Source organism: Engystomops pustulosus, chromosome 8 (assembly GCF_040894005.1).
Source record: "Engystomops pustulosus chromosome 8, aEngPut4.maternal, whole genome shotgun sequence".
NCBI lineage: Eukaryota > Metazoa > Chordata > Amphibia > Anura > Leptodactylidae > Engystomops > Engystomops pustulosus.
The window spans coordinates 117,465,772-117,482,360 of record NC_092418.1 but is presented as its reverse complement, the minus strand read 5'-3'; the positions used below and the strand labels follow the sequence as shown (position 1 = coordinate 117,482,360).

The following is a 16,589-nucleotide window of genomic DNA, read 5'->3' as shown; positions in this document are numbered from 1 at the left end:
ATATCTTTCCTATCTAGTTCCCGGCACAGTGATATCTTTCCTATCTAGTTCCCGGCACAGTGATATCTTTCCTATCTAGTTCCCGGCACAGTGATATCTTTCCTATCTAGTTCCCGGCACAGTGATATCTTTCCTATCTAGTTCCCAGCAGTGATATCTTTCCTATCTAGTTCCCTGCACAGTGATATCTTTCCTATCTAGTTCCCGGCACAGTGATATCTTTCCTATCTAGTTCCCGGCACAGTGATATCTTTCCTATCTAGTTCCCGGCACAGTGATATCTTTCCTATCTAGTTCCCGGCACAGTGATATCTTTCCTATCTAGTTCCCGGCACAGTGATATCGTTCCTATCTAGTACCCGGCACAGTGATATCTTTCCTATCTAGTTCCCGGCACAGTGATATCTTTCATATCTAGTTCTCGGCACAGTGATATCTTTCCTATCTAGTTCCCGGCACAGTGATATCTTTCCTATCTAGTTCCCGGCACAGTGATATCTTTCCTATCTAGTTCCCGGCACAGTGATATCTTTCCTATCTAGTTCCCGGCACAGTGATATCTTTCCTATCTAGTTCCCGGCACAGTGATATCTTTCCTATCTAGTTCCCGGCACAGTGATATCTTTCCTATCTAGTTCCCGGCACAGTGATATCTTTCCTATCTAGTTCCCGGCACAGTGATATCTTTCCTATCTAGTTCCCGGCACAGTGATATCTTTCCTATCTAGTTCCCGGCACAGTGATATCTTTCCTATCTAGTTCCCGGCACAGTGATATCTTTCCTATCTAGTTCCCGGCACAGTGATATCTTTCCTATCTAGTTCCCGGCACAGTGATATCTTTCCTATCTAGTTCCCAGCAGTGATATCTTTCCTATCTAGTTCCCGGCACAGTGATATCTTTCCTATCTAGTTCCCGGCACAGTGATATCTTTCATATCTAGTTCCCGGCACAGTGATATCTTGCCCATCTTGTTCCCAGTATAATGTAAAATAGAGATTTATAAAGTGTAACCCTAGAGGTCAGTAAAAGAATTGCACAATTTACGGGATAACGATCCCCTTATGTCTTTTGTGTTTGTACTGCTGTCCTGATGTCATGTCCTCTCCTAGAATCTTCCGATGATTCCTATGTATCAGCCGACGAGGATCCAAAGGAAGCGCCTGTTTTCGAAATTCCCCTGCAGAGCGCCCTGGTGAACGCGGGCGCAGAAGTTTTGTTAAAATGTATTATAACAGCAAAACCAAGTCCAGAAGGTGAGTGCTGAGCCTGGTGTACACATTCCTAGTATAGGATTACTTCATACTGACATTGGGGAAGTTATCCCTATCCACAGAGTAGGGGGTGGCTTACTGATGAGTCGGGCGATTGGAGGTCTGTTGTACCCTCCCAAACAATAGAGCAGGTGCCCTGCTGTCTTTTTCTACTCAATGGCACTACTGGAGATAAGTCGGCACAGTACTTGGTGCTGGTGCCATAGACTGTAATGGGGCAGCGCCACCGATGCTTAACCTGCCGCTGACTTCTTTTGGATGTACAATGGACCCCCTTGTGTTTGGAGGGGTCCCACTGCTGCTATTCCACTGATCTGCAAGAAAAGTTGCTATGAATGGAATATCCCTGTAAGTGCAAATAGCAGAAGGGCTGGGGAAGTAGATTACTGCCTAGTCTTGGGGGGAGGGGTACGGCATAGGTGGGCACTAATATTGTTTGATGGTTTTATCCTGGCAGTCATATGGAGAAAGGATCGAATCCCTCTAAAGAACAGTAGCACCCATCAGATCCGGGCCGAGGGGGAGAGACATACGTTGCTGATACGCAGGGCGCTGCCATCTGATTCTGGCATTTATACAGTAACAGCAAAAAATGAAGCGGGTGAAGCCAGCAGCTGCGGAGCCCTGACTGTCAAACCAGGTAACAGCCTAGTGCCCCCCAAATATGTGCCCAAATAATGGGGTCTGAGGCACAACATATGTTACTGCGGCCATGTCACCGTATGAATCATTGGATGCACAGGCAGCGGTGTAATAATACTATGCAGTGAACTACTGAGTGGGGTTACAGACGGAGGGGCTGGAGGGGACATCGGTGCCGAATTCCCTTATATATAGATCTGTACTACAAGTAAAGCAGAGAGAGACTGGGTCAGATTTTTCATCATGGAATAAGAAATATCATGGTCCACAGAAATTGTCACATTGAGCATACGGACAGAGAATTTGGTGCCCCCCTGGCTAACCTTTTACTCATTATAGAGGACCCCTTTAAATCTCTCTGGCTAAACCTCATGCATTTTTATACTTACCTGCAACCTAATACACAGTATGAAGCTGGAAGCTACTTTTAAGTTGGGGGTTGGTGGGTCCACCTACCTACTGGGTCTCTGGGCAGCTGCATAAGGTACACATATAGCATGCTACCCCTGGAATAACCAAAGATCTCAGTCCCTTAGTGTAACACTACTTCCTTCTAGTTATTTGGTCATGCAACTACTTTGAGTTTCATGTGATCCATTCATTTCTATATATATTCTATCATTTTCTTTGTGTTACAATTTCTCTGCTTGCTGTCAGGGAATAGATAGATAATATATAGAAATTAGATATATGATAGCTAGCTGACAATTTTGGGTATGTTCACATGTGACGTTTTCAAACTCATCACAACCGCTGAGATTTGCCTAATTTGAGGCGTTTAAAAAAGTATGCGTCAACGCCACGTGTGAACGCACCCTAACACAGATCTAATACTTCTAAGAGATTGGGGGGGCTGTTACATACAAATATAAGGGGTGTTTCCATTTCAGCAAATAAGTATTATTGTTTACATAATGAAAAGTTGTATCATTTTCCAATATAGATAGTATAGTAGTGTAGTATTCTATCTCTGCTTGCTGTCATTCTGTAGACATCTTTTATGTTTCCTTCCAGTGGTTATAAATCTATTCATGGTCACAGCTCTGATTAGGTCGATGCCACAACGTCCCATTTTGGGCCGTTTTAAAGTATGCGTTTTCAGTCCGTTTAATAGAAAAACAGGTTCACAGCAGCCATGGTATACGTATGCGCATTGTAAATGGTAAAAAAATGGTTAAAAACCGCATGCTTAAAAAACGGGATGTGTGGCATCACCCTAATCAAAGCTGTGTGATATAACAAGCTGTGCACCTGTGGGACATCACATGACCAGGGACCAGGAAGTAAATAATAAAGCAAGCAGAGATCTAGAAAACTGTGAAGAAGTGATATGGAAAGCATATTGGAAAATTGGATAACTTTTCCTCATACAAACAATAAAGTTTGAACCCTTTAAATGTATTGTTTGTGTTAAAAAAAAAAAAAATGAAAATATGCCCGTAGATAGGAGCCAGAATTATTGCCAGAAAGTATGGGCTATCATCCTTAGCAATTGCTCGGCAGTCTCTCATATTTCGTGAATGCCCCCCCCCCCCCCCCCCCCTGTTGACTGGAATCAAAGTTTGTTTGTTTTTGTTACTTAGTTTATTTTTACAAAGCTTGTGGGAATAATAACAACACATTTTTCTATTTTTTGTTATTATTATTACATAATTGTTTGTCTCATCATTTTGTTGTGATTATTATTCATTTATTAAGATGCAATTCTAGACAATTTAGCGATTTATTGTAATTGTGAAGGACAGGAAGCGAATTAGTTTTCATGATGTGATGAGCCTAAAACGGTTAACACTGTTGCAAACCCTCTGCTGTGACTGTATCAGATCTGCATGGGTTTGGTTTACAGCCTCTGAATGTAAACAAGAATGATCCCATATGGATAGAGAAGTATATATGAGATACACAGATGTATAGAAATGAGACATATAAGATAGATATGAAATCTATGGATTAATAGAGAGATATCTCATATCTAGCCATCTATCTATTTATCTGTTTCATATGTATCTATCTATTTCTCTACTATCTATCCATTTCTCTATTTCTTATATCTATTATCTATCTATCTATCTATCTATCTATCTATCTCCTATCTATCTATCTCCTATCTATCTATCTATCTATCTATCTATCTATCTATCTCATATCTATCTATCTATCTATCTATCTATCTATCTATCTCATATCTATCTATCTATCTCATATCTATCTATCTCATATCTATCTATCTATCTATCTATCTCCTATCTATCTATCTATCTCATATCTATCTATCTATCTATCTCCTATCTATCTATCTATCTATCTCATATCTATCTATCTATCTCCTATCTATCTATCTATCTCATATCTATCTATCTATCTATCTATCTATCTATCTATCTCCTATCTATCTCATATCTATCTATCTATCTATCTCCTATCTATCTATCTATCTATCTATCTCATATCTATCTATCTATCTCATATCTATCTATCTATCTATCTCATATCTATCTATCTATCTATCTCATATCTATCTATCTATCTATCTATCTATCTCTCTTCTATCTATCTCATATCTATCTATCTTTCTATCTATCTATCTATCTATCTATCTATCTCAAATCTATCTATCTCATATCTATCTATATATCTATCTCATATCTATCTATCTATCTCATATCTATCTATCTATCTATCTATCTATCTATCTATCTATCTCTCTTCTATCTATCTCATATCTATCTATCTTTCTATCTATCTATCTATCTCAAATCTATCTATCTATCTCATATCTATCTATCTATCTATCTCCTATCTTTCTATCTATCTATCTATCTCATATCTATCATCTATCTATCTATCTATCTATCTATCTATCTCCTATCTAACTATCTATCTATCTCCTATCTATCTATCTATCTATCTATCTATCTCCTATCTATCTATCTATCTCATATCTATCTATCTCATATCTATCTATCTCATATCTATCTATATATCTATCTCATATCTATCTATCTCATATCTATCAATCATCTATCTATCAATCATCTATCTATCTCCTATCTATCTATCTATCTATCTATCTATCTATCTATCTATCTCCTATCTATCTATCTATCTATCTATCTCCTATCTATCTCCTATCCATCTATCTCCTATCTATGTATGTATCTATCTATCTATCTATCTATCCATCTATCTCCTATCTATCTATCTATCTATCTATCTCCTATCTATCTATCTATCTATCTATCTATCTATCTATCTCCTATCTATCTATCTATCTATCCATCTATCTCCTATCTATCTATCTATCTATCTCCTATCTATCTATCTATCTATCTATCTATCTATCTCCTATCTATCTATCTATCTATCCATCTATCTCCTATCTATCTATCTATCTATCTATCTATCTATCTATCTATCTATCCATCTATCTCCTATCTATCTATCTATCTCCTATCTATCTATCTATATATCTCCTATCTATCTATCTATCTATCTATCTCCTATCTATCTATCTATCTATCTATCTATCTCCTATCTATCTATCTATCTATCTCCTATCTATCTATCTATCCATCTATCTCCTATCTATCTATCTATCTATCTATCTATCTATCTATCTATCTATCCATCTATCTCTTATCTATGTATCTATCTATCTATCTATCTATCTATCTATCTATCCTCCATGCCTCGTTGCTGTATGAGAGATGACTTGCAGTTACATGTGTATCATGTCCCCCTTCCTACCCCAGCACAGATAATATTTGCAGCCTATCCTCCAGAGCCGGGTGTATTATCTGTGGCTTTCTCTCTGCCTGGTATAATAGGTTATAATATTCTCATTAGCTCAGCATGGAATGTGACTCTCACAAGTGTCATTGCAGCGTCATTGTCGGCCAGTTCCAGGTCTCGGGCTTCTTTGGTGGCAGAAGGGGTTGAGTAACCTGAGTCGTATAGTATTTATTGGGCGCTGGTGAAGGGCACTGGCAGTGCCGGGGTCTCCGGGGATGGTGGCAGCGCTTCCCTCTGTGTCTCCCGCACCTCTCTGTCCTGTTCTCTGTCTTTCTTTCCATCTCTTTGCTGGTGGGAGGAGGCGAGGAGGGTGAGAGTCTAAATACAGCAACAGATTGTACTGGAGGTGACCTCGTCATGTTCAGTCTCTCCTCCCTTCTTCTTCTTTGCCTCTCTCCCCTCTGTGCTTTTTCCTTTTTATGTGCATCTTTCTTCTTTCTCGGCTCTGCCCTCCCCGTGCCCTTTGCCTTCCAGTTTTGCTTCTTCTTTCCCGACCTTTCCTTTATCCCTCTGCACTCTTTCCCTGTGCTGCACCCAGTGTCTCGGACACCTCTCCTCAGCTCTCGCTGCCCCTTCCCCTCTTTGCCTCTGTTCCTTCTTGATGTCCTAAGATAGTCGGAGATGTTTTTGGCGGTCTGTCTCTGTGAAGCGGTGAGTGTCTCTGTGTCTGTCCTTATCCTTGCGTGTCTTGTACTCGGTGCATACAGCAGAGGCTCCGCTCAGTTCTTTTTTTGGCAGTGAGGAGAGATGCCAGAGCCTTAGAGGGAGGTGGTGACGGCGGAGGAGGGGGGGGTTGGCAGGAAGCCACTTAGAACTTTTTGACTGTATTTTGCATTTTGACGACAATATCCCAAGACTAAGGAAGATGTAACAAATAAGTTAGAAGTTTTTTGTTGTGTGAGAGGTAGCAGGTTGTGTTATGCACATGGGGGGGGGGGGGTCTTCAGTGTCGTCACTGGGACTGTCTTATTCTGTCTCTTGGCAGGCTGCTGGTATATTTAAGGGTATAGGAACGAGAGAATGGCAGCACGGATACTTTGGCGTGCCTTGTGTATATGATTCTGCCCATCTTATCTTACATAGGCATGTTCTATACCGTTCCCAGGCATGTACAGTATGTACAATAGAGGCAGGACCCATAACCTCTGTGCAAAGTAAGAGCCCATAGACGAGCACCACCACAGAGGGGAGACCTGCTTATGGGTCGTGCCACCCTTGGATTTAGTATTGAGGTTTGATATGGGGTCTCATACTGACTCCACACACTCCAAAGATCTCCCACAGGGGTCAAAAAACTCTCAAGATCTCAAATGTTTCTGTTTTTCCTTCCAGCACCGGCCACAGAGTCTCCTGCGCATCGGGGAGCCCCTCGAGACGTTCTGAGCCCCATTACATCCGATGATGAGTATCTGAGTCCTCAGGAAGATTTGAGCGAGCCTGCGACACCACAGCACGGCATGGCGGGCAAAAGCGGCACCCAACACAGCGTGACCTTTAAGGCACCTCCATCTTTCAAGGTCAGATTACAAGGGGGGGTTATGACTATGTATGAGGGGTGCTGCTGTAGGAAACACTGGGGTATTAGATTGGGAAGGGGGCAGATGGAGTAATAAAGAAGTAGGGACAGGCTGCTATAAGAAGCAGCTAAGAAATAGTTATGTCATCTTTGTACTCATCACATCAAAGTAATTTCACCTTTAATCTTGTAACATAAACTCTGAGCTAGTGATGACATCAGCACAGTGACATCAGCTCTGAGCTAGTGATGACATCAGCACAGTGACATCAACTCTGAGCTAGTGATGACATCAGCACAGCGACATCAGCCCTGAGCTAGTGATGACATCAGCACAGTGACATCAGCTCTGAGCTAGTGATGTCATCAGCACAGTGACATCAGCTCTGAGCTAGTGATGACATCAGCACAGTGACATCAGCTCTGAGCTAGTGATGACATCAGCACAGTGACATCAGCTCTGAGCTAGTGATGACATCAGCACAGTGACATCAGCTCTGAGCTAGTGATGACATCAGCACAGTGACATCAGCTCTGAGCTAGTGATGACATCAGCACAGTGACATCAGCTCTGAGCTAGTGATGACATCAGCACAGTGACATCAGCTCTGAGCTAGTGATGTCATCAGCACAGCGACATCAGCCCTGAGCTAGTGATGACATCAGCACAGTGACATCAGCTCTGAGCTAGTGATGACATCAGCACAGTGACATCAGCTCTGAGCTAGTGATGACATCAGCACAGTGACATCAGCTCTGAGCTAGTGATGACATCAGCACAGTGACATCAGCTCTGAGCTAGTGATGACATCAGCACAGTGACATCAGCTCTGAGCTAGTGATGACATCAGCACAGTGACATCAGCTCTGAGCTAGTGATGTCATCAGCACAGTGACATCAGCTCTGAGCTAGTGATGACATCAGCACAGTGACATCAGCTCTGAGCTAGTGATGACATCAGCACAGTGACATCAGCTCTGAGGTGGTGATGTCATCAGCACAGTGACATCAACTCTGAGCTAGTGATGTCATCAGCACAGTGACATCAGCTCTGAGCTAGTGATGACATCAGCACAGTGACATCAGCTCTGAGCTAGTGATATCATCAGCACAGTGACATCAGCTCTGAGCTAGTGATGTCATCAGCACAGTGACATCAGCTCTGAGCTAGTGATGACATCAGCACAGTCACATCAGCTCTGAGCTAGTGATGACATCAGCACAGTGACATCAGCTCTAAGCTAGTGATGTCATCAGCACAGTGACATCAGCTCTGAGCTAGTGATATCATCAGCACAGTGACATCAGCTCTGAGCTAGTGATGTCATCAGCACAGTGACATCAGCTCTGAGCTAGTGATGACATCGGCACAGTGACATCAGCTCTGAGCTAGTGATGACATCAGCACAGTGACATCAGCTCTGAGCTAGTGATATCATCAGCACAGTGACATCAGCTCTGAGCTAGGGATGTCATCAGCACAGTGACATCAGCTCTGAGCTAGTGATGACATCAGCACAGTGACATCAGCTCTGAGCTAGTGATGTCATCAGCACAGTGACATCAGCTCTGAGCTAGGGATGTCATCAGCACAGTGACATCAGCTCTGAGCTAGTGATGACATCAGCACAGTGACATCAGCTCTGAGCTAGTGATGTCATCAGCACAGTGACATCAGCTCTGAGCTAGTGATGTCATCAGCACAGTGACATCAGCTCTGAGCTAGTGATGTCATCAGCACAGTGACATCAGCTCTGAGCCAGTGATGACATCAGCACAGTGACATCAGCTCTGAGCTAGTGATGACATCAGCACAGTGACATCAGCTCTGAGCTAGTGATGACATCAGCACAGTGACATCAGCTCTGAGCCAGTGATGACATCAGCACAGTGACATCAGCTCTGAGCTAGTGATATCATCAGCACAGTGACATCAGCTCTGAGCTAGTGATGACATCAGCACAGTGACATCAGCTCTGAGCTAGTGATGACATCAGCACAGTGACATCAGCTCTGAGCCAGTGATGACATCAGCACAGTGACATCAGCTCTGAGCTAGTGATGACATCAGCACAGTGACATCAGCTCTGAGCTTTTAATTCAGTTTAGTGCTATTAGCTCTGTGCTATGAACTAGTGTTATCACCATAATGACATCAGATTAATGTTAGTGACATCGGCCGGAGCTGCTGTAGGTCCATCATCCTAGTGATATTTTGCTTTTCACTTTCCCTTTAGGTGTCTTTGTCAGACCAGATGGTGTTTGAGGGCCAAGAGATTATTCTCCGAGTCCAAGTTCAGGGAGAACCCAAGCCGATGATAAGTTGGTGAGTGTTAAGGTCATACATATATCTAGATATGATGGAGCAGATTGTAAAGTAAGACAGCGCAGAGATGAACATGAAGCCTGAGGCTGCAGCGGATTCCTCAGTGTCTGATGCTCTATAACAATCTCTAGTCACACTGTGCGGCTCCTCTTCTAGAATTTCATGAATATTCCTAATTGCCGCTCTTTTCCCTGACTAGTCCAGGGCAGGGCCCCCACATTTATCATCTGTGAGCACTAAGTGAACCATCATATGATGGTGCCCTCAGCCCTGGCAGCCGCTGATCTATGACGAGGCTCTGACCTCCAGATATATCTGCTGGGTGGTGGCATTGCTCATGCCCGCCTGCCGTGTAGGTGGCGTCATGAAGGAGATAGGCGCACTTCATAGCCACCGGCTTTCCGGTGTACAGGCCCTGTTAAATCTTCCCCAATGTGACACAAGACATTTCAGACAGTTTTTGGTAAAAATCTCAACATAATTTTGTTGAAAAAGTGTGATATATCTGCCCCAGTGTGAGCAGAGAGTGGATTCGTCACATGTAGGGATGAGAGGACCCGCTCGGTTTAGTCAAGTTTGGCCCAACCGAAACCTGACAGTACCTGAGGCTGAATGCTCCCCCCTCCCCCAGTGGTGGCACCGATCAGGGGTGTTACCCTTTATATGCCAGTGCCTTCTCCCTAGGATTGTTGCTCCCCACAACGTCATCGGGGAGCGGAGATCCTTGGGAACTTACCAGCCTGCACATGTCACTGACATATGAATGCCAGAGCTAATCTGAACGCCAACGCAAAGTTCTGGCTAAGGTCCAGGTTCTGGGAGCTGGGAGCTGGGTTCTGGTCCGCTCATCCCTAGTCATATGCTCATATTAGATCTCACGGCACCAGATGCCTTTAATACCCTGCTGGTTCATATTCTGCTGACCAGTGCATGTCCTGCCATGTTGCATTAGGGCTGTGCTGGGAGATAGAGGGATAGGTGCATGCGTTTTTGATCACATTGTAGCCATTGCTTAAACATCTCGTATACGTCCCAATGCATTTCTATCCCAATGAAACACAAACTGCAAACGGCCTGAGATCATCAGCCTAATACAGTGTCTACTGATTCCAGTAACATGCAGCAGAATTGTGATTAGAGCTCAGGCCTATAACACATTGAGTAACTGAGGACCAGGGCATGTCCAGGAGCCTTGTGCTCAATGTCAGTCTGCTGCCGCTCAGCATGAGTCTCTGCTCTGAATCCTGGGCAGGCTGAAGAACAAGCAGCAGGTGAAACCCGGAGGGAAATATCACATGACGGAGGAGGATGGAGGCGCGTTCTCACTGCATATCGCAGGATCCGAAAAACGGGATTCGGGATTCTATACCTGCAAAGCAATAAATGAATATGGAACAAAGCAATGCGAGGCCAAGGTAGAAGTAAGAGGTAAGACAAGCCACAGCTTTCTGATATACAATGTATACAATATATCATTAATGTATCATATTAAGCGCTGAATCATTAACTGTAACGTCCTGTAAAGCGACTGAATAAACGTGTGGCTTATTCTGAAAGGACACATTTGTGCGGCACAGTAAGGTCAGAGCCCATTCATACCCCAAATACCTCAATATAGGAGGACTATGCAGCAGTGTAAGTACAAGAAGGTTATTATCTTTTGCAATCTTGTACATTGTTTTGCAATTGTTCTTTCTTCTATTATTATTAGCATTTTTGTATTTTTTCTTTAATTATTATTTGTATTCAGCTTTTTTTAGAGAAGGGATGCCTTTTTAGGTTGCAAACTTTAGCTATCAAGCTGTGTCCTCCATTTCTCTATGATGGGATGCGCAGGTTTTCAAAACAATATTGTTTTGTGATATTGTATTGAAATTGATTTGTGAGAAATTGGAGTCCTTAAAGGGCATCTACCACCTGGATGAAGGGTTGTAAACCAAGCACACTGACATACTGGTGTGTGCCGTCTCTGGCAGGATCCGCTCTTCTTTTAGTTCTTTATGCCATTGCTTTTACAAAAAAAATGCTTTAAAAATTATGCAAATGAGCCTACAAGGCTCCAGCTGCATAGCTGTTAATTGAACCTGGAGCCTCTCATTGAATTACCTTTTTTGTAAATACAAGGGCATAAGGATCTAAAATAAGAGCAGATACTCACAGAGGGAGCACACACCGATATGGAAGTGTGCTTGGTTTATAATCTTTGATCCTGGTGGTAGATTTCCTTTAACCAGGATGAAGGATTGTAAATCCAGCACACTGACATGCTGGTGTTCCCCCTTCTGGGATCTGCTTTTCTTTGAGCTTCGAATGCCCTGGTTTTTAAGAAATAAAAGGCTTTAGAAATGATGCAAATAAACCTAAGAGGCTCCATTATCACCTATGGAGCTCAGAGCCCCTTAGGCTCATTTGCATAATAAAAAAAACAATCCTACATCCAGGTGGTAGATTGATAGTTGATAGTTGGAATTTGTGTGAAAAAAAAAAATAACAACCATATTAACCCTTAGTTGACTGTCCCCCAGACTTGTAGGACTTGGGGGGGGGGGGGGGGGGGCACTATTTATGGCTGTACTATATATAGAGTGTCCAAACTACAACCAAAATTCACTTCTTTATTACCCAGTGCCAATGTAGTAGGGCTCCTTGCTCTGCCGCATCTTTCAATCGTATTGGTGCCCTGAAGACGTCAATACAGTTGAAAGAAGGAGGGGAAATTCGGGTAATCATTGCAGCTTCCCTCTAGAAGAATGGTAGCAGAAGCTCCAATGATTATCCCGTCGTCTCTGTACCCGGTCATCGCTCCTCCAGGTCAATGATGGCACAAGGTCCTGCCAGGCTGGGCACCCACAGAGAGGGCACCCGTGCCATAGGTCCACCACCCCTGCTATATGAAGAAACACAGGAAATCTTTACTAAGCTTGCAACATGCTACGTAACCAAAAACAGAGCAATTCTACCCAATACACGTTGCATGACGTCAGCAGAACGCAGTGGAGTCACAGACCTTGCTGGGTGTCAAAACCAAAAACATCTCGAGCCTCCACCATACGGGAAACACCATTTAGGAAATCCATATATACACAGATTGGACTGTCCTGAGGCTTTGGGGTGTTTTTGGTTTTTCTTTTTGCTTCGATGGAGTTTTGCTCTTTATATTTGATTTTCATGCTAAAAAAAAGAAAAATCATTATGGAAAACATCCAGTTCACAGCGACAGATGTGATTTTCCAGTACAAGGATCTGTGGAAATCGACTGTTTTTCACGACTTTCCTCCCGAGAATCTGTACTGAAGGCTTTGATCTGATTCATACTTATTCGTAGGGATAAGTATGGGGGGTTGCGGGATCAGGGGCTCCTGGGTTTTGGACCAGGTGACAGTCTCCTCCTGTCACTCTCCTCTCTGCATGCTGCCGTAAGCTAAGGCTTTCCCTGGTTTCTGCATGGCACCACTACTACGGGCCGCAGGCTGCATGCCGGGATTCCCGCTGGGCGATGAGCTACAGTCACTGACTACCGGTAATGAAAGGCATTAGAATTCATGAGCCTTAGGCCATACAGGGGACTGCCTCTGCAATCTGCACACACATGGTCCCTCTCATTCAGGCTACATGAGGAGACTGCGAAATACATAGTGACAAGCAAAGTCCAGAATTTCCTTAATGTTGTGATAGACGGTTGCATGGGCCACAGCATGGGAATGGTTAACCAAAACTAAGTCCAAGTTAGTGATCGGCTGGGGTCAGGAATCTTCATCCCAGGGTCATAAATGGCCCAAATGGATCTTCATCAATGTCCAAAATACTAAGAATCAGAGACTTGTAGATAGTGGATACAGATTAACAAAATATCTGCACTTTATATACCAAATGCAGGGGAGGTAAATGAGGAAGGCGTATGTGAATATATACGTAATATACCAATTTAAAGGGACCCTCCACCAAGAAGACAAAACATTAGACTACACATTCAGCATGGATTTAGTTAGGGTTACATTAGGAAACATTAAATTGAACATGGACCATGCAGACATAAGTCCAGGAAAGCCCCTTTATTATCAGGGTCGGACCATGGCAGGCTTCATTATTATGTCCAGCACTGGGCTGTGTGAATATTAGAGCCCCTACAAGTCTAGTACTAGAATCAAGTGTCTTGGGGAGTGGAGGAAGCGCCCCTTTAATCTACGGTTTCAGGACCTTTTGGAGGAGCTTCAAAGGTCCTGAATGGGCTCTTGTGTACATATCCATTGAGAGCAAAATCAGATGTATGAGGATTTCATGGGTGAAGGTCCTTCTCAGTATGAAATTTGTTGGTTTTGGTGACCATGAGCCCCCTAGAAGGATTGGGCCCTGGGCTACCGCCCAAACCGCCTATATTAGAATCGACTACTGAAGACCCCCACGTGTGGAGCGCAGCAGAGGTATGACCTACAGATTCAGGGACTCAATGCAAAACTGCTGTTTCTTCCTACTTTATGATGGGATGTTAAACATCCCAAGCTCTTCCCTTGCTTGAATTGGCGCGGGATGCCCCCATGCCGTAGACTACAGTGTCCTCTTACAAGCCACAGGGGTCCTTCAGGCAGCTGCACCCTGCAATCACCTCCCTGACCACAGTCTAAGAGGCTGGACACAGTTTTTCAGAATACAAAATTTTACAACGAAATAGAAGAAATGTACAGATGTCATTTCCTGCACCCGATCACAATGTTGCGCAATGTTTGGTATTTTGCACGATTTTTTTCCCTATAATTTGATTGTTTGCTCTGATGCATAATGTTATGACAATGTAATGAAATATCTGATGTATTCGGAAGGTGAACTAATCTGTGCACTGCATATGATATGTATCTGCTTATGATTTACACAGATCTATCATTTCTATGAGATCCGTGCATGTCCCGCTCTCGGCTTTGCTCCATGTTACTGTTGTTTGCCTCTATAACACTATGACTGTGCTCTGCATTTAATTCTGATTTTATTCTTCTTCTAATATTTGCCTGATGTATTTTAAGCACAAAAGATGTGTCAACTTTTTTATCCGAATTATATCAGAAAGAAATAAAAACTAGACCTTGGGGGGGGCGCTGTTGTATTGCTTTCTATGTTAAATTTACTTGTTTCTAGCAGTGGTCAAATGTGGTACTGCAGGTCAGGGCTACACAATTTAGACCCCACAGACAATTCTTAAAATGTAAACGCCAACTTTTGTAACCCCTTTGATTTTCTTAACACGGTTTATAAAAATCTATTATTATCTGAAACCCTGCAGAGAGAATACACATAATGTAAGCCCTTATGCTTCTCACCCCACTACAGTCATGTACCCACACCCTAGTCTTTAACTAGTAGCTTTTAAATCAATGCAAACCTACAACCTCCACCATGACCCGGCAACTGGAATACTGAGAGTTGTAGTTCACCATCCACTAGAGGGTGATAAGTTGGTGACAACTGCTCTTGATAAATCTGTATCAAAGTTGTTAATAAAGTTGTTAAGTATCAAAGTTGTTAAGTAAAATCAGGGCTGCAGTGTAAAGCATGGTGGACAGGAAATGATCAGATCCTATGATGAGACAGGAAGTCATTGATTCTAGCAGATAGCAGGTAAGCACCGCACACCAGTGACTACGCTCTGTAAATCCCCTCTAAAAGTTGACACATCCGGTGCTGTATTCTCGCTTGCCTTGCCCGCTGTACCCCCACCCTGTGCTGTGAATGGCTGGCTTGCCCGCACGCTGACTGCAGTTTCTGTCTGTATACAGGGCGAGTCAGATAATCTCCTGTCACTAACAAACTAACACAGGAGCCGAGCTGCAAACCCCCCGGAAAACCCGGATTGTGCCGAGAGGAGGGGGGTCCTGGCCCAGCTGCACCAGGGGGAGGCATAGGACCAGGACAGACTTCTCCTTACAGATATGACGGAGCAGGAACAGAGGTGGCGGACGTCCCTTGTGTCACTCACACTCGCCCCGGGAGGCCGCTGAGTACCAGACCCCAAATCTCCAGCCTCTAATGACAGACCTCTTCTGACTCTGCGCTCACTCTGTTACACTGTTGCAAAAATAATCACAAACCTTTTCCTTTAGCCTTTTCTTTGCAGTTGCGATTCCCGATTGTCAGACAACAACTCCCAACAGGCAAGGGATCCAAATCCACTGCCAACACAGCGACAGCATTAACCGCCCCCCACATGATCCTCCGGGGTCATTCAAGGCTAACAATGTTCCTCACAGCAGCCAGCCAAATCCTTGCCTTAAAAGGAGTCTGTCAGCAGTTGTCACTGTATGATGTTAGTAGCAGCAGAACTGTGAAATACGGTTTTGTATTCCAGGATTGGAGCTGCTGTGGGCGTGTCTCACACTGCTGTGTTCTGTGCAATCAACTGCTCCATAGCCCCTCCCCTCTACTTCAACTGCTTTAGTGTTCAAACAGAAGCCTTCTACAGCAATCCCTAGAAACAGGAGTTGTGGAGCGGCTTATGCCAAGATGTGAGAGGACAGCAGTGTGCGGACACATCCCCTGTGCACTCTGGTTAGCTGGAATATTAATCCATATTTCACAATCCTGCTGCTACTAACAACATACACAACGTATGATTACACACGTCTCCAAGCATGGTCACACCTGCTGACAGGTTCCTTTTGACATAATATAATTTTGAGGAAAATCATTCCGTGCTTATTCCCTCAGATATACATCAATTATGTATTAGAAGCTTTTTTCCCCCTAAAACAGAACTACAACTCCCCTCCATAGATATAAAGATAAATAACAAGATACTCACCACCTGTAGGCACCACTAGAGGGAGCACTGGTGCTAATTGCATACTGCTGATTAATTAAACAGAATTTGCTGTGTATGCAGTAGGCTCATAAGCTCCAACTAGTGGTGAGAATGAGAATTGTATATGTTAACGTTGATTCTATGCAGGGGATTTGGAGCTTGGTGTCAAGGAATCCACACTTTTGACCTCTGTAATGATATATTAGGCAGAAGGATGTTCCTACAAGCAGTGTCTGGTCTTATTCAAGTGT

At 43.4% G+C, this 16,589-nt stretch overlaps 1 protein-coding gene across 6 annotated transcripts in view; it reads left to right on the top strand.

The window, feature by feature from the left end:
• SPEG (striated muscle enriched protein kinase) overlaps positions 1-16,589 on the top strand; it is a 201,723-nt gene that overhangs the window by 125,125 nt on the left and 60,009 nt on the right. For all 6 annotated transcript variants that reach the window (XM_072122366.1, XM_072122364.1, XM_072122365.1 and 3 more), the window contains 5 exons: positions 1,113-1,256; positions 1,732-1,914; positions 7,041-7,225; positions 9,463-9,551; positions 10,804-10,979. In XM_072122366.1, coding sequence (XP_071978467.1) covers positions 1,113-1,256; positions 1,732-1,914; positions 7,041-7,225; positions 9,463-9,551; positions 10,804-10,979 — 777 coding nt within the window. The remainder of the gene's footprint in view (positions 1-1,112; positions 1,257-1,731; positions 1,915-7,040; positions 7,226-9,462; positions 9,552-10,803; positions 10,980-16,589) is intronic.